General features: G+C 38.0%; 3 protein-coding genes across 5 annotated transcripts; 2 read left to right on the forward strand and 1 right to left on the reverse strand.

Moving 5' to 3' along the window:
- Positions 1-3,673: 3,673 nt before the first annotated feature.
- Positions 3,674-9,910, forward strand: TMEM220 (transmembrane protein 220). Of its 2 annotated transcripts, none has more exons than XM_014058819.2 (6): positions 3,674-3,834; positions 5,686-5,715; positions 6,645-6,705; positions 7,724-7,847; positions 9,118-9,177; positions 9,571-9,910. In XM_014058819.2, the coding sequence occupies exons 1-6, from the start codon at positions 3,727-3,729 to the stop codon at positions 9,725-9,727; spliced, it is 540 nt and encodes a 179-aa protein (XP_013914294.2). In that variant the 5' UTR covers positions 3,674-3,726; the 3' UTR covers positions 9,728-9,910. The 2 variants fall into 2 exon arrangements, with proteins under 2 accessions (XP_013914294.2, XP_013914295.2); XM_014058820.2 differs by having other exon boundaries at positions 9,595-9,910.
- Positions 9,911-11,788: 1,878 nt separating this feature from the next.
- ADPRM (ADP-ribose/CDP-alcohol diphosphatase, manganese dependent) lies at positions 11,789-17,106 on the reverse strand. Of its 2 annotated transcripts, none has more exons than XM_087709833.1 (4): positions 16,872-17,106; positions 14,348-14,978; positions 13,451-13,567; positions 11,789-12,258 (listed from the first exon to the last, which is right to left on the reverse strand). In XM_087709833.1, exons 2-4 carry the CDS (start codon positions 14,952-14,954, stop codon positions 11,945-11,947), a joined length of 1,038 nt encoding a protein of 345 aa, XP_087565959.1. In that variant the 5' UTR covers positions 14,955-14,978; positions 16,872-17,106; the 3' UTR covers positions 11,789-11,944. The 2 variants fall into 2 exon arrangements, with proteins under 2 accessions (XP_087565959.1, XP_013914283.2); XM_014058808.2 differs by lacking the exon at positions 16,872-17,106 and adding an exon at positions 16,641-16,861.
- A 596-nt stretch (positions 17,107-17,702) lies between these two features.
- Positions 17,703-24,772, forward strand: SCO1 (synthesis of cytochrome C oxidase 1). Its single transcript, XM_014058818.2, has 6 exons — positions 17,703-17,890; positions 18,756-18,846; positions 19,614-19,811; positions 21,659-21,751; positions 21,881-21,996; positions 23,840-24,772. Exons 1-6 carry the CDS (start codon positions 17,744-17,746, stop codon positions 23,969-23,971), a joined length of 777 nt encoding a protein of 258 aa, XP_013914293.1. The 5' UTR covers positions 17,703-17,743; the 3' UTR covers positions 23,972-24,772.
- Positions 24,773-26,492: the final 1,720 nt, after the last annotated feature.

The raw sequence follows: 26,492 nt of genomic DNA on the forward strand, positions 1-26,492 counted from the left end.
TAAATAAGAGTCAGGTGCCAAGTGTTGACTTTTGATTATTTGATCATGGTGGTATGGCGAGTGGGGAAAATGGTCATAAGTCGCTTTACAGTGCCATTATAACTTTGAATGGTCATTAAAGAAACTATTGTAAGTCGAGGATCACCTGTATTTATATAAAAATATTGGAAGTCACTTCTTTGTATCTTTTTTCTTTCTTTTCTATTTTTCCTTTCCTTTCAAAGTGGATTTTCATTTCCATTTACTTTTTATCTTCCTTTTTCAACATTTTCAACATATATTTAACCCCCAGATTGCACATCACTCCTGAATGGAGAAGTGGAACCTTACTCAAAAGTAAAGATAGAACGTCCCCAAATCTAGGTGGTCCAGCAACCACAGCTGCTCAATGCTTGGCTGATTTGGAGTAGGTTTCTCTCTATTTAGGCCTCCACTGGGATAAGATTTTAACAGCCTCACTTAGCCAGCCTGGGGCTGTGAGATATAATAACCTCACCCAGGAGTTTCATGTAAATGTTGATTAGGAGGAGGAGGAGTGTGGGCACCTCGAAAAGAAAGGACTTAGGGACCCATTCAATGCCAATGTTCTGACCTAAGCTTCACCAAAAAGCATAAAGCAAGACAAAACCCTTTTATTCAATGAATGTGAATTCCTCTCATTTACATTCAGCAAAGGCCTGGTAAACAATCTTTCAAAGGTGAATGTATGATCACAAACCTTATCTAGCTTGGAAAGTTGCCATGTAAATATTTTCCAAGCGCAGTGCTGTGCGAGAAAAGACTTGGCCCAGAGTCCCTTGAGTTTCACAGACAGATCTTCATACTCCTGAAATGAACAAACAAATTGTTTCCTGCAAAAGCCCATTTCCCTTTCTCTCCTATAGGAGGGGCCATTCACCGTCTACCTGTGGCTTTACTCCCAAGTCAACCCTGATTTCTGAGCTGTTCTTTTCTTCTGGCAGCTCTGCACATGTACAAACTGGGAACAGGTTCCAGCTGTTCCTCTGCCTCACTGCTGTCTAACTCTAAAGGCAGCTGAGAACTTCCAGATGTCCTTGGCCCCATCTCTGCCTTCAATGCAGAGCCTCGTCCAAGCCTTGGCCAGCCTCCAGGACTGGCCCATGTCCCTCCGCAACCTCCTCACTATCCAACTCTGCTGCAGCTCCACTGGCTGTTGGCGGGCAACAACAGCCAACTGGAATCAATTCTGAAGAAGAAAGAGAACTAGGGGAAAGCATTGCACATTGTCAACCCCTTGAGCCAGTTCAGAAGGATATGGTCAGTGAATGAAAGCCAATGAGAGATCATGGAGCACAAGGATGAGTGCACAATGGAATGGGTGAAAGGTCTGGGAGTACAATCCAAATAAATGAATTTCTTTTGTAACAATTGTCTTCATTACATTTTGAATTCCTACTTAACATAAGGAGGTGCTATGCTGGGGAAATCAATATGTACATTTTTTAAAATTTAGCCTAAAACTGAAAGGGCAAGAATTTAAAAATGAAATTAGAATATCAGAAGAAGATCATTAATTACAGTGCATTCAGAAAGTATTCAGACCTTCACTTTTGTCAGTTTTGCTGTGCTACAGCCTGATTTTACAGTTGTTGAAATTCATTTTTTCCCTCATTAATCTACATTTAGTACCCCATAATGACAAAGTGAAAACAGAGTTTTAGAAATGCTTGTAAATTTATTTTTAAAAATGAAATATCACATTGGCATAAGTATTCAGACCCTTTGCAACAACATTGAAATTTAGCTCTGGTGCCCCCCGCCCATTTCTCTTAATTGTTGTTGACAAGTTTCTACATTTTGAATGGAGTTGACCTGTAGTAAATTAAATTGATTGGACATGATTTGTAAAGGCACACATCTCTCTATAGAAGGCTTCATAGCTGACAATGCGTAGCAGAGCAAAAGTCTTGAGGTCAAAGGAACTGCTTGCAGAGCTCAGAGGCAGGATTATTGCAAGGCACAGATGTAGGAAAGGCTGCAATAAAATTTCTGCTGCACTGAAGGTTTCTAAGAGCACAGTGGCCTCCATAATTCTCAAATGGAAGAGGTTTTGTACAACCAGGACTCTTCCAAGAGCTGGACACCTGGTCAAACTGAGTAATCGGGGGAGAAGGACCTTCATAAGAGAAGTGACTAAGAAGCTGATGATCATTCTGACTGACCTCCAGAGATCCTGTGTGAAGATGGGACAGAGTTCCAGAAGGACAACCATCACTGCAGCCCTCCACAGATCTGGACTTTATGGTAGAATCAGTGCAAAACACATGAAAGCCCACTTGGAGTTCACAAAAAAGCATCTGAAGGACTCTCACACTGAGGAACAAGATTCCATGGTCTGATGAAACCAAGATTGAATTGTTTCACCTTATTTCTAAATGTTATGTCTAGAGAAAACCAAGCACTGCTCTTCCATCCTAAGAGTGAAGCATGGTGCTTCTCAGCAGTAGGATCTGGGAGACTGGTCAGGGTTGAGGGAAATCTGAACGGAGCAAAATACAGGAATATCCTCAATGAAAACCTGTTCCACAGCACCCAGGACTCCAGACTGGTATAAAGGTTCAGTTTCCAACATGACAGCAATCCTAAGCACACACCCTAGGCAATACAGGAGTGGCTTAGAAACAGCTCCATGAATGTCCTAGAGTGGCTCAGCTAGAGCCCTGACTTGAACCCTAATTAAATATCTCTGGAGGGACCTGAAAATGACTGCCCACCATCCAATTTGGGCTTGAGGGGACTTGCAAGGAAGAATGGCAGGAAATCCCTAATCCAGGTGTGCAAAGCTTGTGTCATACCCAAAAAGACTTGAGGCTGTAATTGCTGGCAAAAGTGCTTTAACACAGTACTAAGTGAAATATCTTAATACTTATACCAATGTGATATTTCAGTTTTTTTCTTTTTAAAAAATGTATAGATGTTTTTTTTAAATTCTGTTTTCAGTTTGTCATCATGGGGTATTGAGTAGATTAATGAGAAAAAATGGACTTCAACAACTGTAGAATCAGGCAGCAGCATAATAAATTGACAAAAGTGAAAGGGGTCCGAATACTTTCTGAATGCACTGTATGTTTGTGCCAAAACTCACATTAACCACATTAGTTAGTCATTTACCTCCAACAGCCGGTTAGAGCCAAAACTACAGAAATTTTAATGGCAATAAATAATTCATTGCAATATAAACAACAAATAAAACACTTCTGCAATAAATAAAAGATGTTTCAGTCATCTAATGTTCAATGTTTCCACATATTCCTTCCTTACGATTTTATTGGCAGCTCATTAAGTGATTTTTAAAATAAGTTTCAAAGAAACGGTTGGTAGATAGTCTTCAGTCTTGACAATGAAAGTCGAAGTTGTTCCTACTTGAAAAGGAAGAAACAGTCCATTCAGCTTCGCAACTCTGGCTTCCTTCCATCAGTCATCAAGGCCTGACTGTTTATTTACAAACAGAAGATCCAAAGTCGCGTCTCCAAATTAGCTGCGTATCAGTAGTAGGCTGTCACGGCTGCCATACTACATGCATTAGTTGTCCACATCTCGAGCCCGCTGAAAAGAAGACAAGAGGCGGGATTCCAGCTGCTTTGGTGGGACGTCCAGAGCGCTGGTGGGCGTGGGAAGAGTGGGTGGGCTTTCAAAGAAGGTTACGCTTAGGGCCGCGTATACCCAGCGGGGCGGGCTGGAAAAAGCAAGTCGTAATTCCGGGCAATGGAGACTGAGTGTTTTGCTTCGCCGCCTCTCCCGGGTGCCAGCCGGCTTTGGAGGCTCAGCAACCTGATCATGGCCGTCTTCTTCGGGCTGGCTGGAGCCGTTCAGGTCTGGCTGGGCTGGATGAGTATTTCTGTTGAGAGGGACAAAGGGTGCGCGGGAGCTGGGCAGTTTAATCTCTTCAGTAGCGCAGGCGAGAACTCAGTGGCCGAGGGGCAGAACCTGAAAGGATCCCAAGTTGGGGAAAGACTCGAGTAATGAGATCGCAAGAGAAGGGAAAGTTTCCTCTTCGCCCGTTCCTCCGTCGACTCGAGCGGCGAAAAGAGACGGGGGCGTAAACTCCACAGAAAGCTTCGCAAGAGAAGCCACTTTAAAAGCGTAAACTGTCAAGACTTCCAACTCCTGGCCACTCTTGGAAGCATCGCCCGTCCCTGTAATTATCTTGGCAACAATAAGAAAGTGATTTGCCAAGTTCTTATTCTGAGATATTTTTCGATGTGCCGGTCTATTCTCCAATCTTGGACTTTCCGGTGACCTTAGCTGCTCAGGTAAGGGTCTCTCCCCATTTATCCAGCTGAAAATACCATTTCCCCCCTCCTTTTGCAGAATTGGCTTCATTTCCTCTCCCCTCCAAGAGCGAGGCTGGAATGGCCCCAAAGCAGATTTTTTCTCCTTAATCCAACACTCAAGATATGTAAAAGCTCCTTTGCTTCTCACTCATTTATCTTGGGGATGGATCACGTAGCGAGTGGACATATTAATGGAGGGCGGGCGAGCTTTTTTTCAGTCTAGTTTCAAATCAGCTTCTTTTGCCACCATCCTGCTATTTTATCCCTATCCACAATTTGTCACCTGAAAAATCCCCAAAAAGTATTTGGTGTGCATTCTTGCTAAGAAACTATATGGAAACTTGTAGTCACCAAGTTTCAAACACAACTTGAAGGTGATTTGATATTGCTTTTTAAAATGAATACTGCAGACTGTGATGGAGCCACCATTGAGTTGGCATCAGTCAGATTTGTCACAGGGTGCACACAGTTTGACTGTAAACGTCAAAAAAGGAGCCCATTCTTAGAGGTTTGCAGTTTCTTTCCAGTCCTCATGTAGTTTTCAAGAAATAACTTTTGCTGGTGATCTTTTATCAATGACAAAAGATCTCTAGTAAGTCTTCCACAGATTGAGCAAGGAAAGCTGATAGTGATTTGTTCTGACCCCCACCTTGCCCATTCAGAAACGAAAGCCAAACAGAACGTTCAAAGGAATGTTTTTATCAGTCCCAGCTCTTGCTGGCTGTGAGCCCAAAATAAACACAGATAAATGCTCTGGCAAAAGTCCTAACTCATAAACACCTACAAAACAGGATTATATAAATCAAGTCACTTATCCAAGTGCTTTTCTCGATGGAAAACAGGATTATATAAATCAAGTCACTTATCCAAGTGTTTTTCTCGATGGTTGCACACGAACGGAGAACGTTGACTAGAACAAAAACGAAAGGGAACGAAACATTGACTTCTGCAACCAGGGCGTGGCACCAGCAGTTGCTTTATACTCAGGCGAGGATCCCAATGAGCAACAGCTGCTCGCAATCATCTCCTGTATCTCCTCCTTTGTCCTTTATGCTGAGTAGACCTAAGCCTGCTTGCCTCTTGATACAACTCCCAAATACTTTCAGGAACATTCCCTTTGATCCAATGCTCTGCCGCCACCTGATGGCCAACCAGTCTCTCCTCGCCTTGCCACCTGATGGCCAACCAGTCTCTCCTCGCCTTGCTCGGAGTTGACACCCTGTCCAGCCAACTCATAAGATCCCTCGCTGTCGGAGTCTGGCAGCAGCTCTAAGGGCTCCTGCCGGGCCACAACAGTGATTTATGGTTCATCTTGAAGGATTTTGATTTTATGTGCTATTCAATATCAAAGCATGATTATAGCAATGATTTTTTACTTTATTTGTTGCAGATCAATGATCCTGATCCTGGACTTTGGATAGTGAGTATAGATATGGTTTCGTCCCTAACATTATGTCCTAACACTTTTGCTGGGGTAGTACTTTTTTTTTAATCCCGCCTTTATTAAGGTGCTTATCAGACCAGATCAGAGATCAGCCATGATTGGTTAGATGCTGCCACCTGCTGCATGTAGAATAAATACAAAATTGGGCCTAAAAGCAATTAATAATGGCATCTGGGGGCAGGAACTTAAATGGCAAAAGATGGTTTTTCAATTATTATACTGAAATTTCAAATTAAATGCATGCCACTAGTAAGTAAATAGATTTTATTTATTATCAAAGGCTGCCGTACACGAATGAGCAAAATATCGTCCTGTTGTGCACTTGCACAATAAGAACTGTAATTGCACTTTTGCTGCCATTGCTGAACAATTTTCAAAGCTAACCATTCGTAAAGCAACCTAATTTAGAGCTTCCTTAAGAGTTCACAGCTGGTATACTGCATCTGCTTCTAATGGTGCAAATACTATGAAATGAACTTGAATTACTAATAACAAAACTGAACATGACATCTAAATTACAGTTCTCCTATATGCAGTCTACTTCTCCACATGGACTGATTGTTTCCCCAAGCAGACAAAACATTCATAAGAAATAATAATTTCACCTGTGATCATCACGTTCAATTGGGTAGGTCTGTTCGATGGTGCGTGGTTTCTTTGGTAAAACATTTTTTTGTGAAACGTCAATGGTTTAAAAGGCCTCTAAGCACAATGGAGCTTTTTTGCTCTTCTAAGGTCTTTTTTCCTTAGACAATAAAATACAGCTTTCCAACTTTCCTAGCTCTCCTGGGGATGCAATTTTGGGACTTGTGTATTTATCTAGGTTTTGGGATTGAACACTTTCCATTTTCCTTTTTTCTATCATCATTTATTTATAAAATGCATTTAATATATCTCACTCTTAGGTTGTGTACTCTGTGCCAGCAAGTCTTGCACTGGTAATAAGCCTTAATCCATCAGTCACAGGTATAGTATTATTGGGCAAAAGAGATCACTCTTCTAATGATAGATTCTACGTACTCATCTCTTCTTTGCTTTTTGATTATTTAGAAATAACCTTTTTGCCCCATCTAGTTAACTAAACCTTGTTAACTACATTCTTAAACCATGAACTTATATGTGATTGTAAAATATTACTAGGCAATATATTGAACATTGAAATCATAAAGTTGTAAAATGCTAGTACATTATTCTATTTTTGTTAGATGTTTTTTGGAATATAGTTGATAGTTATAATTATTTATAACTCAATTCCTTTCCTTTTTTAAAAGAAATCCTCACAGTTGTGATATTGAAAACAATATAATTGGACATAGAGATGGTGAGTTTAGGTGTTAAATCATTGCTGGCTTTCAGTTTAATCAATTTCATGGGATTTTTGTGAGGATAAAAGCAGAGCAGAGAATAGAGCATATTTCAATTCTTTGGTTGAAAAGGCAGCATTCTATATGCCTAGCATTCTATTTCTTTCACATTTGAGATCTATATTGTGTAAATCCATGTGTTGTTTAGCTTTTCTATTAAGGTCTATATATATCTTGCATATATTTTTGTTATGTTTAGATGTTTTAATCGACGTATTCAAAATCAATTGAAATCTTATCATTTTTTATATTCTCTTCTTCCATTCTTTCTCTTTTTGGAATGAAGAAGTCTACCATATGCTGACTAACTTCCTTGAGATTTCATACTATATGCTCAATTCCTTATGTGTTAGCTGTATCTAATGGGGCCTGTTAGCTACTCTCTCTTTTCAGTATCTCCTATATTTTAAAATTTCAAAATACAGCTGTTTTAGATATTTCAACATGCATGAAAAATGCTCTTCTTGTTTGATGATTTGATTATATGCAGTAAATCCCAAATCTAAAGAATTTTTTCTCTGCAATTGTTGTTTGAAGGGTCTTGAAGATTGATCAAGACAAATAAATTCAATGTACAAATTCCATTGTGATTTGTACAAATAATTCACCACATTTTCCAGATAACATTGTGTGGAGGAGTATATCAGATCTACATTCAACTGCTTGTGTTGTGGGTTCTGCTGTGTTGGGATATTCCTTGTTGACTACTGCTCAAAGTAACATCTTGCACGAGGAAGAAGGCAGGTAAGTAATGAGATCTTTTCTGCATTAATTCGTATTTTCATGATCACCATTGTTCTCATTCTTAACACTTGTGAGATCCTTAAGCTACCCTAGATCTAAGGAATTAGAATGATTTAAAGCTTTGAAATTCCTAGAACAAAATTTCTGAGACACATGATATGTTTTGATGTGCCAAGAGAATTAATAGAAAGAAATCCTAGAAAACTTTATCCTGCAATCTGAGCTTTGTAACATTTGATACAAAGCATTGAACATAGTCTGATTTTTTTAATGGTGCACATACATATTTTTTCAGGTTCGTCTGTAGTTGCTATTTAATCTACAATAATACAATAGCAGAGTTGGAAGGGACCTTGGAGGTCTTCTAGTCCAACCCCCTGCCTAGGCAGGAAACCCTATACCATTTCAGACAGATTGTTATCCAACATCTTCTTAAAGACTTCCAGTGTTAGGGCTTTCACAACTTCTGGAGGCAAGCTGTTCCACTGATTGACTGTTCTAACTGTCAGGAAATCTCTTCTCAGTTCTAAGTTGTTTCTCTCCTTGATTAGTTTCCACCCATTGCTTCTTGTTCTACCCTGAGATGCTTTGGAGAATAGTTTGACTCCCTCTGTGGCAACCCCTGAGATATTGGAACACTGCTAACATGTCTCCCCTAGTCCTTTTCATTAAACTAGACATACACATTTCCTGCAACTGTTCTTCATATATTTTAGCCTTCAGTCCCCTAATCATCTTTGTTGCTCTTCTCTAGTTTTTTATGTTTTTAATAGAATGTCATATTTTATCACGAAGATGTTGAATGTTACCAGACTATAACCAATCATCATTCATATATATATATATATATATATATATATATATATATATATATATATATATATATATATATACACACACACATATACATATACATATACATATACATATACATATACATATACATATACATACATACATACATACATACATACATACATATATATATATATATATATATATATATATATATATATATACATACACATACACACACACACACACAAATATACATACATACATACATATATATATATATATGTACACACGCACACATTCATACATACACACATATATATGTTTTAATGTAAGAATGTATGACATTGATTGGATAGTGCCCAAGTCAAGTAAAATGCTTATACCTCTTGCCTAAAAAGTCTTTCTTTGCATATAGTTTGTTTTGTGGGATCAATTTTGTGTAACTTACACAGTTGTCTTGGATTAAAAACAGGGAGTTATTTGGTCTGGTGATTGTTACTGCCTGGATGAGCCTTTGTCGTAATTCAGCCAAGTAAGTCTTTTAACTTGCCAATTCCAGCTTAGTAATACATTGAAAACTTGTACTTACCCTGACCAATATATTATAATCCTGTGCCAAGGATGATTGATCTTTGCGGTCTTATTATAATTGGAGATTAAGTTCTTTTAAAGAGAAAAGCAAATTATTTAGTCCTTGATATGTATTTAGCATAGAGAACCGAATTTTGCTCAAGTAGTTGAGTGGGGAGACTGGCATTCTAATGTAGTGGTAGAGTTGCCAGACCCAATTGTGGTTACTAAGTGATGATTATCTATATAACTTCTTTATCAGTTGCAAAAATCATGTCAATGTACATTTACCAAATCAAGAATAATTCATATTTCTGAGTTCCTGTTAATTGGCTTGAATTGGATTGTATTTCAGCAAACTCTGCCTGTTTCTTTCCAGAAATTCCCTGGGTGGATTTCATTTGGTCGTTGCAATTTTTCTTTGTCTTTCTCCTTTTGTAATGTGGTTATACATCTATGTGAATACAGAAATGCGAGCATCATGGCCATCTCACTGTAAAACTGTTATTTAAGTAATGGAAAGCATCAGGTGTTTTCATTACTTCAGAAGTTTTCTGTACTGCTGCCAAATGAACAGGAACCACAATTAAGGCTAATTACTTCCAGTAAAGACCAGTTTCTCTAAAGTGCTTCTGAAGACTGAAAATCCAGAAAACTGAACTCTGTGGATTATGACCTTTGTTTTCAACTGCTTTAAGGCTAGTTGTTTAATGATTTCCATTTTACTGATTGTGTGCTCTTGATACATGCAAGGGCTTGGGCTGAAAGTGCCTCTGTGCCTCATGTTGAAGCCACAGGACTGAAGCCAGACATTACTGAAATACCTATATGTTGTATGTAATTATGAAATGTAAATAAATATATTAATAATTTGATAAGATGTATCCGGTGTCTCCGAAATTCCATCCAAGCTTCTCTACATGCATCTGCACTATTTGGATGATTAACATACAATTTGTCGTCGTTCTGAGTAATGAATTTCGGGAAGTCAGGACTCTGATACTTTGTTCAGGTTCAAGAAATCCTTTATTGAGTACATCATATCTGCACTTAGAAAGGTGAAGCTAGCTCTAAATTATTCCCACGCTTAGGGATAGTTAAAAGAATGAGACCTCCCTACTCCCCTTTGTCTCTCAGGTCACATGGGCCAATCAGTCCAGATGTGGATTCCTGCCCAACTTCAACAGGTGTCCGTTGACGTAACCTTGGTTCTCATGCCGGCTGGTAGATGTTAGGGCTAGCCAGCTGAGGTACCACATTCCTAAGTCTAGTTACTAATAGTTACTACTCCCCTTGAAGGGCAATCAAGAAACAAAGCAGAAGCAAGTATGCTTGAGCTGAAATCATTTTGCAGGTTGACACAATTCTTAATCCATAACATGGCATATTTCATTTAACAATAGAACTTAGACTTATATACCACTTCATAGTGCTTTACATCCAGTAGTGGGTTATGACCAGTATTCCCTGGTACGGGCATACTAGTGCCTGCTGGGAGCACCGTTCCGGTCCTGTGCTCCAGAGGACCTGCCCGCCCGCCTGCCATCCTTACCTGTATTTGAGCTCTTTGGGGCTTCCATGCATTAGCATGGAGCATATGGCGCCTGCGCGATGCTCCGCTGAGCAGCTGGAGCATCACAGAGGCATCACCGACGGTAAGTACGCATGCGTGCACTGTGCATGTTCATGTGGTGGACGCTGGGCCCCGTTGAAACCGGAGCCCACTAGTTTACATCCCTAAGCGGTTTACAGAGTCAGCACATTACCTCCAACAATCCGAGTCCTCATTTTACCGACCTCAGAAGGATGGAAAGCTGAGACAACCTTGAGCCTGGTGAGATTCAATCTGCCAAACTGCTGGCAGCCTGTGATCAGCAGAAGTAGCCTGCAGTACTGCACTCTAACCACTGCCCCACGGCGGCTCATTTAATAAGTTGTAGATTAAAATTTGGAGAAGCGTTTGATGTAGTGCTAGGCTCATTTCTCTAAATTATTCTTCACAAAAGTTGTTTTAAGACTCTGTGTTTTATAGAGAGCCATCATATCTGGACTACATATATTTGGATAACTATATGAGATTGCAATAGACCTAGAAAACTATTTTCTTTGGCCAGTACTGTCTGGCTTTTTGCAGCTCAAATATAGTGATTCTAATATTGATGTGGAATAGCAAGAACTTCCGTTGTTAGCACTTTTTGTGTTTTGGTCAATAAATCCATACATCTAATTGGATGTAGATAATTCTACAACTCATTTTTAATTGAACAGAGTATATGAGTTTGACAGTCTCATTCTCCATTCTTCTAGTCAGGAATTTATTCTTCAGTTAAAGTGGTGGTATCATTTCAAGAGAGAGAAAAACGAGAAGCATAATGGTAGGAAGTGTTTTAAATAGAACGTTATTTTATTCCAAGATTACAGATGTCAATCCAACATATTAATTTTCCAATCTTCAAATCAACGAACAGAGCTTCCATTCATTTTCCATGTGAGACTTAAAGTTGATAGTGTAATTCTCCAAAGAGGAAACATGTGAAAGTAAACTTTTGACAAATAGTTACTACAACATACTATGAGATAAATTCATTTTAATAGGACCTTTTGTTATTGTTGTTTTAAAAAAAATACAGTGTCTCTCATAGTTTTATTCACTATCAGATATTAAAACTGTGTTTTAATTAAAAACAATTGGAAAAATAACAATTTCTAACCCACGAACACAATAGTACTTAAAATGAAGACTTGCGTGGATGATCTTTGTAATACATCTCCCTATCTGGAATTCTTCCATTTCCCTTTAACACCAGTCTGTCATTATAGACATATATAGTTCCAAAAGCATTGCTTTCTGGAGGAGTTTCTATAATCCCTTCAAGTGTCAGGTGATGGACTCCATGAAAATCTAGACAGTAACCACCATAATGAAGATGGCCTCCAAGAAAACATACTACAGAGTGATGTGAATGAATGACAGCAAGGGCATCTTTATAATTCCAAGCCAGGCAAATACTGCTTGTACAGTCCGGGTTGATGGGTATGTGTCCTGCAATACAAGAATAAATGCATTGAGAATAAATGCACTCAAAATAAATGAAATACCATCATTTTTGTCCGCACATGAAATCTACAATAGTATATCATTCTACAGGCTCTCACTAAAATTTGATATCTTCCGCTAAAATCTTAGTTCCTTATGTAAACTTGAAAGCTGCCAATTCTTACATTGCCTTCCAGTGTGTAACATGGGACTAATACCCAAATACTTATGGAATATTAAAGAATACAATTCAGCGTAGGGGTATTGAAATCACAAGAGTAAAACACTTGCTCTGACAATATTTGGAATTCTTTGTTATCTGACAGACAAGTAAATGCAGAACTAGACTTTTTTTTTTTACAATTTACATAATTTACAATTTACAGGTAAATATTGATTTAAACTTCTAATTATTAAAATGTTCAGAAGAAGCAATATTGGAAAATTACAGTAAAAGTAATCAGGCTCCTTTTCCATTTTTTTCCCCCTTTTTGGGAAAGCTTAGATTGCAAGATGCAAAATAATAAATAATGGAATATTTGTTTATTCTCTCTTGGGTCACAGTCTGTTGTTACGTGTCTTCATTTAGGTGCATTAAATCAGATTCAAGAAAGAGAACTTCTCAGAACTAGTAATATAGATGTAAGTGAAAAATTGTTGTTTTAACTCAAAACTCATTTACATGTTTAGGTCTGTGTCAGGTCAGTAGCCAAAAACTCGGGAAATGCAGGTAGAGAATTAACAAATTGTTAATGGATTTATGTACTATGTACTATGTTGATTTTAATGTCTTTTCTGCTTTAACATGCTGTAAGCTGCCAACAGTTGGATACAAGATGGGTGGCAAATAAATTTCCTAAATGAATAAGTACTTATTACTTCCTTTCTCTACTATGCAGTTCCCGGGAAGCGGTGAGAGGCAAGCCTGCCCCCAATTTTTCCTGTTATGTCCTCTCTGCCTCTTTAACTATAACTGTTGCTGGTGTCCCAGTAAAGTGTATCCCACTGGTCTGCTATCTCTTGATCTTCCCACCTTCTTTCCTTCCCTGAAGTATTCCAAACATTCACAGTTCAGTTCAGGCAGCAAACAGTCCAAACCAGCAGAGAACACATCACCAGTCAGAATGGTAAAACCAGAGATATTAAGATTATTTTATTCTGTCCCCAATAGTATTAATTATTAAAAGTACAGCCATACCTGCAATCACAACTCTCTCTTGATTCTCATCAGCATAGGTAAGAACTTTATCAACCCAGTCCAGCTGGTCTTGACTAAATCCACCATTGAACTGTACAAAATTGCATTCAGCAAGCCCTGAAAAAAAATTGATGGGAAGCTATATAACAAGCAACAATTTTTATTATGGTCATGTAGCAGTACCACAAAGACACATGCCAATATTTGTAGTTTAAAATGAACTTTTTATGAAGAATGAATGAATAATTGCCAATTCCAGAAATGTGTATTAAAAGCAAGGTGTCCCTCACTTTAAAGGATCAAACTAAGCCTAGTAAACGAAGAAAACGGGATTTAAAAAGTTTGCTTCAACTGAGTTTCCTGGAGGTAGAAATATGTCATTGCCTCTATTGATATTTTAATCAGGTTGCATACAAATTAATAAATTACAATTTAATAATTGAAAATATTATAATATTAATACTATGGCAATTATACAGAACACATCAGTGTTTGTAGGTATTAAATATAGATGTACTACTTTCCTAATTAGAGATTACATAAATTTGCCTAGCTTTCTGTGTGAAAAAGTTGGCATTCCGAAATGAAGATTCCATGGGGGTGATGTCCTTTCCATATAGTTTAAAGGAATATCAAGAAAATAAGACCACGTATGACAGTTAAGTGCTCTTACTATCCACTTATGATAGTAAGTGGTCCTATAGTAAATGGGTTCGTGTTAAGATTATCATAAAACTTGGTATGACAGATGTAACATGAGTAGTTTCCTAAAACTCCCTAAAAGTTCCCTAAAATAATATATGGAGGTAATAGCAATTTTTTCATCCATACAAAACCAGCTTTCCCAGACTATGACTATAAAAATGTGCAACAATTATGTTCAGCAGAATATAATACCTAGTGGACTATTCAGATTTTCATTCTGATTTTTGTCTTGTAGCAGCTGTAGAGATTCTTTATATTTTTTGGTTGATGTTTCCCTCCCCAGAATACTTAAGTCATATGCATCAAGAAGAATGAATCGAAATTTAGGCATTGGAGAAAATTGGTATGCATAATAGAATTCTGTAGTTGGATTTTCTGTGGAGCTCTGTTCTCTGATAAAGTTATTAAACAAACTTTGGTCTTCTAAGTACTTGGTATTCAGTTCAGATTCCATAAGATAATTCCGGCTGAAATTATACAATTCATGATTGCCCCATATGTGATGGACTGGTGCATTGAGTTTCTTAAATTCCTTCATAACTTGTTGCAGTGCTTTCTCTGATGTCTTATGTTGGGCATTGAAGCCATCAATGATGTCCCCAAGCTGTATTACAAACTGAACCTCAGTTAGGTTCCAATCTTCAATTGCCTTCTGGAGAGAACATAGGCTATGCTTGTAATATCTCCTATTGAATCCCAGGAAATCATAGCCATCCTCTATATCAGCATATTGAATGTCTGCTATGATTCCAAAGGAGAAGAGCGCTTCAGGTGTTGTTCTTGTGGATCCTGCATCCATTTTGCAAAAAAGTCTTGCTTAGAACTAAGAGAAGGAAAAAAAGAACTTATGAATTGTTTGGATGATAAGTATTTGGTGAGGTAACATGCAAGTCTGTAGGAATGCTTTACAGTTTTTGATGGACCTGATGATCTTTTCAGCAAATCGTATTTCATAAAGATAGAATATATTTGAAATGACACAAATTAAAACTGCATTCATATACAGTTCTTTTTCTCTCAGATTTATATAAGAAAACTACTTGCAATCTTATTAATTTGCATTCTGTCAAACCAATAATTTAAACTGGGAAAACCATATTCAGCAGAAGTCTGCATATGCCTATTAAGAACACAACACTGTCACTAATACTATGTGGCCAAGTAGGAAGCAGCACTACAGGTAGTTTAGTGAGTCACGCCTGATTTTATGACATTTTTCCTGTCATTAAGTGAATCATGCAGTTATTAAGAAATATAACTTTTCTCATTGATTTTCCTTGTTGGAAGCAAGGGGGGGGGATGAAATGTTGATTTTGGGTTTTACTGATTAGATAGATTTGTTGATACAGAAATAGCTAGTTTATAATATTATTTCAAAGTAAAAAGGTGGAATCTTGATGTTATTATCTTATTCTACTGCACCAAAGGGAATCGGAAGTCAATGCTTTTTCTTTCCTTTTCCCTTCTTTTCTACACTTTTCCCGTTCTTTCCCTCTCCTATTTTTCCTATTATTTGTTTTTATATTTTATGTTATAAACTAATAAAAAGAGAAAGGAATGTGACTTCTCTCATTGATTTTGCTGGTTGGAAGCTCTCTGGAAAGGTCACAAATAGCAACCATGTGATTTTGGGACCCTGCAACTGTTGTTAGTACATGCCAGTTGCCATGTGCCAAAATGTTGATCTCATGATCTTGGGGATGTTTTGATAGTCATAATTGTGAAAACCAGTCAAAATCAGATTTTTTCAGTGTCATCTTAATTTTGAATTGTCACTAAACCAACAGTCATAAACAGAAGACTATCTGTAGTTGATTTTTTTAAAAAAAGTAGATTAGTACTAGGATGGGAGCACCGGAAAAGATCAAAGCCTTAGGTTAGTCTGGAAACCGAAAGCAATGTATACTGTACAATATTGTGGAAGAAGACAATAGCAAAGTATTATTGCCATGGATATATTCATAGCATGGATATATTCATGAATGAGTAGCAACTGAACATAATTCTACTTCTACCGTAGGTAAATACACGTTAGCAGTCTTCATTATCAAAGTCTGGGATAGCTAATAACTTATAGCTAATGTGATTACATACTGTCATGTTATGTCTTCCAATATAGTACCACAGACAACAACATCTGCCTATCCTAGGTCCTTGGTAGACCAGATTGATTGGTGGGTTAAAAAAAATGCCAAATTCAGTACAAACATCTGGCTGACTGTGTGACCGTTATGATAATAAACCTTTAGCTACATATATAGATGTTTTCATCATCTCCAGACAAGCATAGTGGTGAGGATTGTGGCAATTGTAAAAATCCTGGGAAATATCAGGTTGGACGTTCCTTCAAACAGATCCCAAACCTAGATTTGGGGAAGCCTTTGGTGTGCTGTTAACCAAGGAACTTTTATTCTGTTTTCCTCTTTTCCTTTTCTGCAACAGAGTAGGAAAACCCTCTGGGTCAAAAGTGCTACAAATTACTTACATTTTCCAAGAATGAATATCTGAAGATTTCCAATTAGACACCCGCACAAAGGTTTCTGTTAGTCTTACATCTGAACCTAAAGTATGGTTACTTTGGATACAAGCGATCCGTCCCGCTCACCTCACTTGACATTTCAGAGTGGATTCCCCCTCCCCCCCGCCTCCAGTTAAAAAAAAAAGGATTAAAAATGCCGACGGAAGTGATTTCATTTCCTTCGCCATAGAGCTATACCTGTAAATTGAGCGGCGTTGCGGGAGCTACTCTTAAGTGCTGCAAAGAGCGTCCCCGGTTCTTTCCCAGCCTGTTATTCCCCCACCCCTTCTTCCCGGTCGGAAGTGGGCGATTGGTAAATTGGGTGGGAATCGAGAAAGGCTGGAAGCTAGGCTTAAACTCGCCTTAATTTGTTTCCACCAAATCAATGCTTGGCAGGTTGGCAATGGATGTACTCGGGGTCTTTCCCCCCCCCCCCCCCGCCACGCTTGTTTTAAGTTGAAAAGATGGACTTTTTCCAATATAAAAACCCTTGAAAAATCATCTTGTAATCCACTTGTTTTCAAACGGAATGAAAAGTCGGGATTCCTCCAACTTTCTTACTAGTATTACCACTACTCAAAAGAATTTAGAAAGAGGTCACCATCCCTCTAAGAGATTAACAACAACAACAACAACAACAACATAACAATATAATAATAATCAGTCGAGGCTTTAATATTATTATTATATACTTTATTCATTAAACATGAAATTCAATTGACTGAGTTTCATATTTAATGAATAAAGTATATAATAATAATGCCTGGACTGATAATACCCCTCTCCTTTCCAAAGCCGCCTTAATTCCTTTAAATTCGTCTATTGTGATTTCGATTAGACAGGCGAACGAGCAGCAGTAAATAAGAACTTCGACAAGGACTGGGTTTCAAAGGGACCCGCTTCTTCATACAAAACGTAGGCAGCCTAAAAGGAAACACAAGCGCTTCTTGCAGTCATCGGAGTCTACGGGACGCCATGTGACAGTTTTGAAGCCAATGCAGGGCCAGGACGCCGGTCTCTCCCGGAAATTCAAGCCGGGCGTGCTATTTCGTGGAGGCAGAGAAACGAGGATGGCGGGAGCAATGCGGGTTCGCCTGGTCTCGCTCGCCCTTTGCAAGCGTCCAGCGTTTCCACCCTGTTGCTTCCGGCGCTGCTATCCTGTTCGGTCCCTGGTCACCCCACCCACGATCAGGCAGAAGGGCTTCAAGAAACCTGGGGTGAGGCTTTCCGGCTGTAGAGGTCAGGGTGAGAGAAGCCGAGAGCTGATGCGAGCGCCGGGCAGCGGGGAGAGGCCTTCGCTTTGCGCGCACCCTTAATCTTAATCAGAATAGAGCTGGAAGGGACCTTGGAAGTCTTCTAGTTCTACCTCAAGCCGGAGATCCTATACTATTTCAGTCAAATTGCTGCCCAGTTTCTTCTTAAAAACCTCCAGTGATGAAACACCACAATGTCTGGAGGCAAAGCTGTTCCAATGGTTAATTGTCCTTACTGTTAAGAAATTTATCCTTAATTCCTTGGTTACTTTCCATCCATTGTTTCTTGCCCTGCCCTCTAGTGCTTTGAAAAATAAGTTGACCCCTTCCTCTTTGTGGCAGCCTCTCAAAATATTGGAATACGGCTATCAAGTCATCCCTAGTTGTCCTTCTTTTCTCTAGGCAAATCCAAATCCTTGCAACCAGTCTTTACATGTTCGTCACTATTCATTGTTAATTGGCCTCACCTTCTTAGCCAAAGGGGGTGCTTCCGGTTGGGATTGTGGGTCTGTCATTCTGCGAAGCTGCAAAAATGACACTTGGCCGAATCACCTCTCCAGCTGAACTTGCTCAAAGGTGCAGAGTCTCCATCCATGTGATGTGAATCGGTGGACTTAAAAGGGACCATCCGCCTCTTTTCCCCATCTTGCCTTTGGGTGTCCTCATACAGGCTATTTCGGTTCAGCCCAAAATAGGGGAGAAATTTAAAAGCACATGGAGAAGGAAGGATGGACCACGAGACGTCACACAATTAGCATTCATATGAAAAATGGGCTCGGGTTGGCGTGAAAGCATTTATTTATGAACATTTTGTGTTCTTTCCCAGTAGCCAGTAACTTGGAAGAGTTTAGCAGTCACGGCTGTGATTGGAGGAGGGTTGCTAGGATTTCTGAAATATTTGAAGAAAGAGAAACAAGCAGGTAGGTATTATTTGCAGTCATCCTATTGTGTTTTTTTTTATTATTGCCTTGTAGAGATAGGTTGTGCAAAGAATTGCATATATACCCAATAGTGGCTGTTGGGTGGTTTTGATTTTTTTTCTAAATTGGTGGTTTCCAAACGTGTTAGATTTGGCTAGGAATGAAAGTTGTGATCCAAGCACATGAAGGAGTGCTACAAATAAGTGTACATTTTTGATAATTATAATTGTTTCTTAACTACCTTGAGATTTGTTTGATCATGTGTCGTAGTTTTTTTACTTCTGCTTATTGTCCTTATCTTAAATTGATTTACGCATGTATAGGTATCATAAATCTTAAGGTTTTTTCCTCGTCCAAGTTATGCTAAGCGATAAAATCTCTGCTATAGTGTAAAATTGGGATGCTGTACTGATTCCTTCAAAAATCACAGCTGAAGCAGAAAATGTACAATCATTTATTGAAATGCTGTTTGAAGCTATCTTACTTAAAGCCCCTGCATCTAAATCCAACAAGAGAGAATACAAGTGATCTTAAATCATTTTCTGCAGAGATTTTGAAAGATACTGGAAGCGTTTACCCCCATGATAGATAAAACAAAAACAAACCCAAACAGGTTCTAAGAAGGGACACATTTTAAATTGTCTCTCAGATAAGAAAAGAAAAGATGAAGAATTAGGAATGTATGTGTAGGAATTTGTGTTGAAATCTTAAGATTTTCTTCTGTCAAAGTTCCAGGCAAATAATCTAATTTTGTGATTAAATTTTAGCAATGGAGAGAGAGAGTATCCGATCGGTCGGAAAGCCTTTGTTAGGAGGCCCTTTCTCACTTGTTGATCATCATGGACAACCAAAATCAGATCGTGATTATCTGGGCCACTGGGTTTTAATCTACTTTGGTTTTACACATTGCCCTGACATTTGTCCAGAGGAACTGGAAAAAATGATGCTAGTAGTGGATGAAGTTGGTAAGTAAATCCTGCTGAAACCTGAACTTTTAATTTGATTGGATTTTGGCACCACCCAACTCCAGAGTTACTGGAATAATTCTCTATGTGAGACAGTCAGCCTATCCTTTCCTTGACCAGGAAATGATTGCGACTCAGAATTACCTATTTATGATTTTGGTCTTTTTAAACCACTCCCTCTTACCAGAGAGTTTATGGAGAGCGGGTGATGGGAAGGAGGTCAAAGTAAAGGAGGAAAGAATCTGTGTAGAAAGATTTTACAGCCATTTAAAACTTGGCTATATTCAACAAACATGGATGAAAGGGAAATGTATAGTATAGGAGAGTAAAGACATGGTGCCCATGTTTAGAAAGGAAATCTGCATAAGAAACAGAAAGTAAAAAGAGCTCAGTGGTGTACTGTTTTATTTGTCCATAAAATCACCTTACAAGAGCATCTTCTTGCAGCTGGATTAAATGAAATTGACACTTGAGCAGCTTTTTCTCATCTTGGTCACTAAACCTTTCAGCTGCATTTTCACCCTTCTGTTAGCTTAAGCCTAATCATTGCCAAAAGCTTAATAATAAAGGGAAGAAAAATCTATCCACTTACCATAAAAATTCAAACTATCACACTAGTTTTCCACATAGATTTCAAAAATGCTTAACTCTGACTCCACTCTAGGTCATCAGCCGTTCAGTCAATCAATCAGATTATAAATAAAATAAATATTTTTTTAAAAAAAATATTTGTCCTAACTAGTGCTCAATCATTTAATCCTAATTGCAATATGATCATTAAACTACTATTATTCATAAAAATTATCTCTGATCCCAACTCTCTTGCTATTGTTGAATAGAATTCAAGGAAATCTTGTGGGCCAAAAAGATATTTCCCCAAAATGTTGCCTGACTACTCAATCCTGATGTCAGTCTAAGATTAAATATAAACTCAACATAATATTATTAACCACACTTATTTTTACTATAGATCATTTTGAATGTAAACAAATGAAACTTACTAACTTGATAGTAAGATTTAACCTAACCATAAAGATTTCCCACTAAGAGTAATACAGTAGCAATTCCCACTTTGATAATACTCTTGATAAACAAAGATTAGAACAAACAAAGAATTCAGACTCACCATCATACTGGGTGTAGTATAGATATCAGTGTATCCTAATACACTAACTTAATGGTGATATTGACAATATCCTTTACTAACTTTAATATCAGAGCAAGACTAACAGAATCTATAGCAACACACTTGCATCTTACATTTTTAGAATAGAGTTCCAGGAATTTTAATGTTAACCTCACTTTATCACCTGTGAAACATTTGCCATACACTTTGTCGCAAAACTTGATCCTAACTGCAATTAAAATTTAAGTCTACCATAAAAATTCATTCAGATTTTGCCTTTTATCCTGCCTTTTATTGTACATTTATCCTACTTCTTATTGTCTAACCTTAACTTTATACCATAACAATGTGTTACCTAGCCAGTTTGTCAGTATTCAAAGAGTACAGTGGATTTGAGACTACCAATATCTGTAAAAATGCATCCTCATTCTCTCCTTCATCCAAGATTTTATTTGAGACTTCAGGGAAGCTAAATCTTATCCCTAAATTCATCTTATCCCTCAAGGTCTGCTCAAAATGTACCAAAACACATAGAAAGTTTAAATCAACACCTGGGAGAAGCTGTCTATGTATATAGTTGAACAGATTGGGAAGTGGTACAGGTATTTGTGTTCAGGGTTATCAAGAGATTTAATCCAGGGGATTGAATTAAAATCTTGAACATAAAAACAGTCTTGAGGCTGATTGCTTGGGGATTAAGTGTTATCTTTTATAATGACAGATAGGATCGCATCTTTGCCTAATGTCACTCCACTCTTCATCACCATTGATCCAGAGAGGGACAATGAAGAAGCCATTGCCAAATATGTTAAAGGTATTTAGCCTTTCTTTTTATTGAACCCTCTATATTGACTCCAGTTTGACTTGCACTTCAAACCAAGTTCACTTTTTGCCCTTTTGGATTGGGTCCATTGGATCTTATTGATTTTATTTATGTTTCAAGAGTTTTCACCAAAGTTGATTGGATTGACCGGTACGAAAGAACAGATTGATCAAGTGTCTCGAGCTTATCGTGTCTATTACAGCCCAGGTCCTAGAGATGATGATAATGATTACATAGTAAGTACATTTTGTATGTGTTTTCCCATCAATGGGTAAAGATTTTAGCCTGAGAGAGACCCTTTATGGGTCACTGAATCAACAAAGTGTGAATGAGCAGTAAGTAAAACTGCCCTAGAAGTATACAAAACATTGGAAAACATTGGGAGGGGAGCTGAGAATGTTTGGCCTACAACTGAGTTACTTTTCTGAATGAAGTTGACAAAATAGATCTAAATGGAAATGGCAATTATCATAGAAAACATGGGAGGTGACTGTGTACTTTGTTCCAAACAAAAGACTTTCTTTGTGAGAAGATAGTGTTTGGTCAAGTGATTTTTTCTGATTGATGGGAAGCTGCAGTTTGGTGATCTTTCTTTATGTTGAGGAACATTTGTTGGAACATTTCTTATTTTAACCATGAGCAAGAAAAAATAAATCGGAAAGGACCTTGTCAACAGTAGAACTGAAAATGTTACTCTTTGATACTGAAGTTGGTTTCAGTATTCATAGCAATTTTTAATAAGGCCGTGTTGGGATTTGAAAAATTCAGTTCAGGTTTGTGTCTTTCTGCATGCATGCATGCCTTTGAGTCTTGACTCTTGGTAACTGCCTGGATCAGTCTTTGAATTTTTTTAGGCATTATATTTTGAACATGTTTTCTAATATAGAGTTGGATAAGTATTTTTAAAAAGTGAAGACATTTTAGAGTATGGTTCAACTGATAACTCTGGTGACATATTGATGCAACTTTAGCATACAAACCCATTGCCACCTTTGGCGTTGTTTCAGCTTTTCAGTCCAACCTGGACTGATAGTTTCCCATCCAACTGCTCAGCAGGCCCAGTAGTGCTTAGCTTCTGGGCTTAGAGAAGGCCAGATATCTTCCTAAAGGAAGATAAAAATGGGCAAGTATCAAAAGATAGACAGGAGAGGGCGCCAGATAATAAATGACATTGGCCATAAAAGGCAAGTACCATGCAGAATAACTTCAGCCTTTGTTGTTTGAAATAGGCATTTTTATTAGCCTAAATATTCCTATGCTTACTTTAAAGTATAAACCCCCAGGGTGTCAGTTGTAGGTTCTAGCACTCACTTTGATTAGCCCAAAATGAATAGTTTGCTGATGAAAAAATAGTATTTTATTTTTAATTTGTTTTTTTTTTAAAGTGGCTTCTTGCTGCTGCTCTTGACCTGCCCGAAGAAATTCAGTACTGTTCTTGTGCCTTACAAAAGATGTCTGATACTGGATTTTTACTTACTTTTTAGATGAAGCGGAAAGCTTGGTTCTACCTTTTGCCAAACACCCAGCAGTTCAAAATAGTAGGATTCCTCCCCACTCACACTTCTTTTATAGGGCTTGGCTGCTTTTGTGGTCTTAACATCAGATGTACGGGGCTCCACTTTAAAAAATGTATTCTCATATTTACTGCTGAATATATACACACATAGTATGTATGTATGTATGTATGTATGTATGTATGTGTGTGTGTGTGTATATATATATATATATATATATATATATATATATGTGTGTGTGTGTGTGTGTGTGTGTGTGTGTGTGTTTGTGTGTGTGTGTGTGTTTGTGTGTGTGTGTGTGTGTGTTTTATTTGTGCTGATAAATAAATAAAGGGAGACTAGTATAGATCTATTTCAAGCTATTTAGCTCTCATCAGCTAGCCATACCTTTACTGGGATTCGAACCATATATGTATGTACTTTCTTGACTACCTATTAAAGCCTTTATTAGAAATCTAGAACTGGGTAATAGTTCAGTCACAGAAATAATTTAGTGCTTAGCAAAATTATCTAATCTCAGAATTTCAACCTTATCTTCATCTCTTTGTGTGTGTTTTTCTTGCAGGTGGATCACACTATCATAATGTACCTTGTTGGGCCTGATGGCCAATTTGTTGATTATTTTGGCCAAAATAAGAATAACATGGAAATTGCTGCCAGCATCCTAAAGCACATGAAACAATACAAGAAAGAATAAGGGACTTCGTTTTCTGACTAAGCAAGTTTAAAGGAAAGAAAGTCTAAAATGCAGCTTGTGACATTAATTGGAGGAAATGTTCACACAGGTGGTCTGCTGTGGTGTCTTCTTAGTGTAGTTGAATTTACTAAACCTATACCTACAGACTAAGACTCGGTTCTGAAGAGAAGTTGGATAGCTTTCACCCATAGATGCTATTCTACCGGTTCGGACCAGTTTGCCTGAACCGGTAGCGGAAATTCCAGGTGGCCTCGCCCACCCGCCCAGACTCTATGGCATCTCATTTAGGTCCTTTTTTCGCCAAAAGTGCATGCGTGGAGGGCTGTGCACATGTGTGGAGGTGGTGTGCGTGCGCTTACATTTTGCGAACCGGTAGGGAAGGTAAGTGTATACCACCCCTGCTTTCACCAATGATATTTTCTCTGGATATGCCTTAGCCAAACAGTGGCTTATTAAAAGCCTTTGATATTGATGCAGATTTACTCAGAAAGAGCCACCAAACATAAACCACAATGCTCTCTTCATTTGAAGTTCTTGACCTGCTGAAGAGATGCCTGCTAAACTCACCTGTACTGAAGGTACCATTGGGATTTGTCTTCTTTCAAGTTTTATGCATTCCTCCTAGGAAGCGGGGCTTCTCGTCCTTTCTCAATGAACATTTCCAGGGTGTCACTTTTTATTTTTGAAATATTCAGTAGTTTACAATATGGCTGCTATTAAGCAGCATGGTAGGATGGTAACCTTTACTCTAAAATCAAGTGTGGTGCACAGATGATGAAATAAAGTGAAAGAAACTTAAAACTTGTGTTCTCATCTTAAAATCTTTAAGGAGATAAAGTATAAGACAGAACCTGTGGCTAATTAAATTAGATAAATATGAATAGCAGACAAGTTTATTTGTATTTGACTAGACAAAATAGTTGTCCTTTATCGCTCACTCACTTAGACTGAGAATTAAAATGTTCATTGGTTTCTCTGTTTTGAGTAGCTTGTATCTGAAAAATTGTTCCTTGGGAAAGTACCCAGCTAGATTTATTTTCCTTCAGAAGGGTATTTTCATGTAAGAAGATTCTCCTAGAACTGAAATATCTTATGTGAAGCCAGATTTTTGGGGTGGGGGTGTGTGGGGGATGACAGTCTCCTTTAATCTAAGTGTCCATCAAGAATTTCCTTGGGTCAGCTTGCACCAAGTGCTTTGGGGACTTTGATAGAATTTGAACCTCATTCTCAGCTGTTAAGGATTGTTCCATACATAGATGGTTCTACTCTCTACTATGTGTGAATGTGGGAGTGAGAAGGACCAAGAGTTAGTAAAAAAAATCAGATACCCAGGACAAGTCAAGCAGAATATTGTTTTAAATGCCTTTAGATTTCTTGAAATGATGCTTGGTCACACATTCCAGATGACAATAATAATAAAATAATAATAATTTTAGATTATATTTGTCAAACACTTCCTGCTTGACACCAGTTCATTTAAAAAACTACAAAATTTGTGGATTTTTAAAATCTATAGCTCCCAAATAATGTAGCTGTTTAAAAAAAATTTTAAAACGCCACAATTCTTTATGAACGTATATATAATTATGCTATAACATTGCAGTTCAAATAACCATCTAGTAGTGGCCAGAAAGTTCTAAAAAACAACTCTGGTTTACTTGTTACTCTAAGTCAAATAATGGAATCAGCTTCGATCTCAGACTGAGCTCATGCTTGGATAGCTAAGACTCAATCTGCTTTGCAAATTTTGTTCAAAGTGAGAAGCACATAATGTAAATTCTTGATGAGCAGGTAGGGAAGAAGCTGCAATAGAGTGCTTATCTAGGCGTAATTAAATATGAGTTGTATTATGAATTAAGATTCAGCAGTTTGAATCACTGACTTTATATAATGTGACCTCATTGTATCTAAATCAGAGATCTTTCCAATCTTACGGCTTTGTTGATCAGTGGGGGGGAGAGGGTTCTGCATAAGCAGTGGGCGCATGCACTCGCACACACAGCTCCCTCCATTTATGCAAGCGATAGGTGTGTGCACCTGCCAGTTGCATAAATGGCACTGAGCATGGAGCACACACCTGCATGCGTCGGTTCTGGGCTTCGGTCCAGGATTTGGTGACCACTAATCTAAAATATGATTGTGTAATAAAAATATTTTTTTAATCCTGATATATTAGGCTCTGGTTGAAGCAAAATCAACTGAATGGTTGATTTATTTGGTTGTATGTATATTTTCACCAGGGATTTGATGTAACAATGTGAGAGAACCAGTTTGGTCTAGTATTAAGGCATCAGACTAGAAAACAGGAGACAACAAATTCTCTTACAGCATTTGGCATGAAAGCCAGCCTGGAAGGCTTTGGGCCAGTAACTCAGTCTATGATATCCGGCTTGAGTAACAAGTCAGTTAGTCAAGTCCTGTTGCAACCAATGGATCAATACTCAGTTGATTTCACAAATGTGGACCATGCACTTGTGGGGAAATGTTAGGGGGGAAAATGATTTAACAATATGATGTATAT

This window comes from Thamnophis sirtalis, unplaced genomic scaffold (assembly GCF_051295495.1).
Source record: "Thamnophis sirtalis isolate CommonGarterSnake01/CBP01778 unplaced genomic scaffold, rThaSir2_p1.2 scaffold_3, whole genome shotgun sequence".
Taxonomy (NCBI): domain Eukaryota; kingdom Metazoa; phylum Chordata; class Lepidosauria; order Squamata; family Natricidae; genus Thamnophis; species Thamnophis sirtalis.

Excerpts from the sequence above, each read along its gene's own strand:
- TMEM220 (XM_014058819.2), top strand. The coding sequence starts at position 3,727 with ATGGAGACTGAGTGTTTTGCTTCGCCGCCTCTCCCGGGTGCCAGCCGG. Across the intron at positions 5,716-6,644 it reads CTGATCCTGGACTTTGGATA|GTTGTGTACTCTGTGCCAGC; the intron begins GTGAGTATAGAT and ends TCTCACTCTTAG. Across the intron at positions 7,848-9,117 it reads TTGCACGAGGAAGAAGGCAG|GGAGTTATTTGGTCTGGTGA; the intron begins GTAAGTAATGAG and ends GATTAAAAACAG.
- ADPRM (XM_087709833.1), bottom strand. The coding sequence starts at position 14,954 with ATGGATGCAGGATCCACAAGAACAACACCTGAAGCGCTCTTCTCCTTT. Across the intron at positions 13,568-14,347 it reads AAATCTGAATAGTCCACTAG|GGCTTGCTGAATGCAATTTT; the intron begins GTATTATATTCT and ends ATTTTTTTTCAG. Across the intron at positions 12,259-13,450 it reads AGAGAGAGTTGTGATTGCAG|GACACATACCCATCAACCCG; the intron begins GTATGGCTGTAC and ends CTTGTATTGCAG.
- SCO1 (XM_014058818.2), top strand. The coding sequence starts at position 17,744 with ATGGCGGGAGCAATGCGGGTTCGCCTGGTCTCGCTCGCCCTTTGCAAG. Across the intron at positions 19,812-21,658 it reads GCTAGTAGTGGATGAAGTTG|ATAGGATCGCATCTTTGCCT; the intron begins GTAAGTAAATCC and ends TTATAATGACAG. Across the intron at positions 21,752-21,880 it reads CATTGCCAAATATGTTAAAG|AGTTTTCACCAAAGTTGATT; the intron begins GTATTTAGCCTT and ends TTATGTTTCAAG.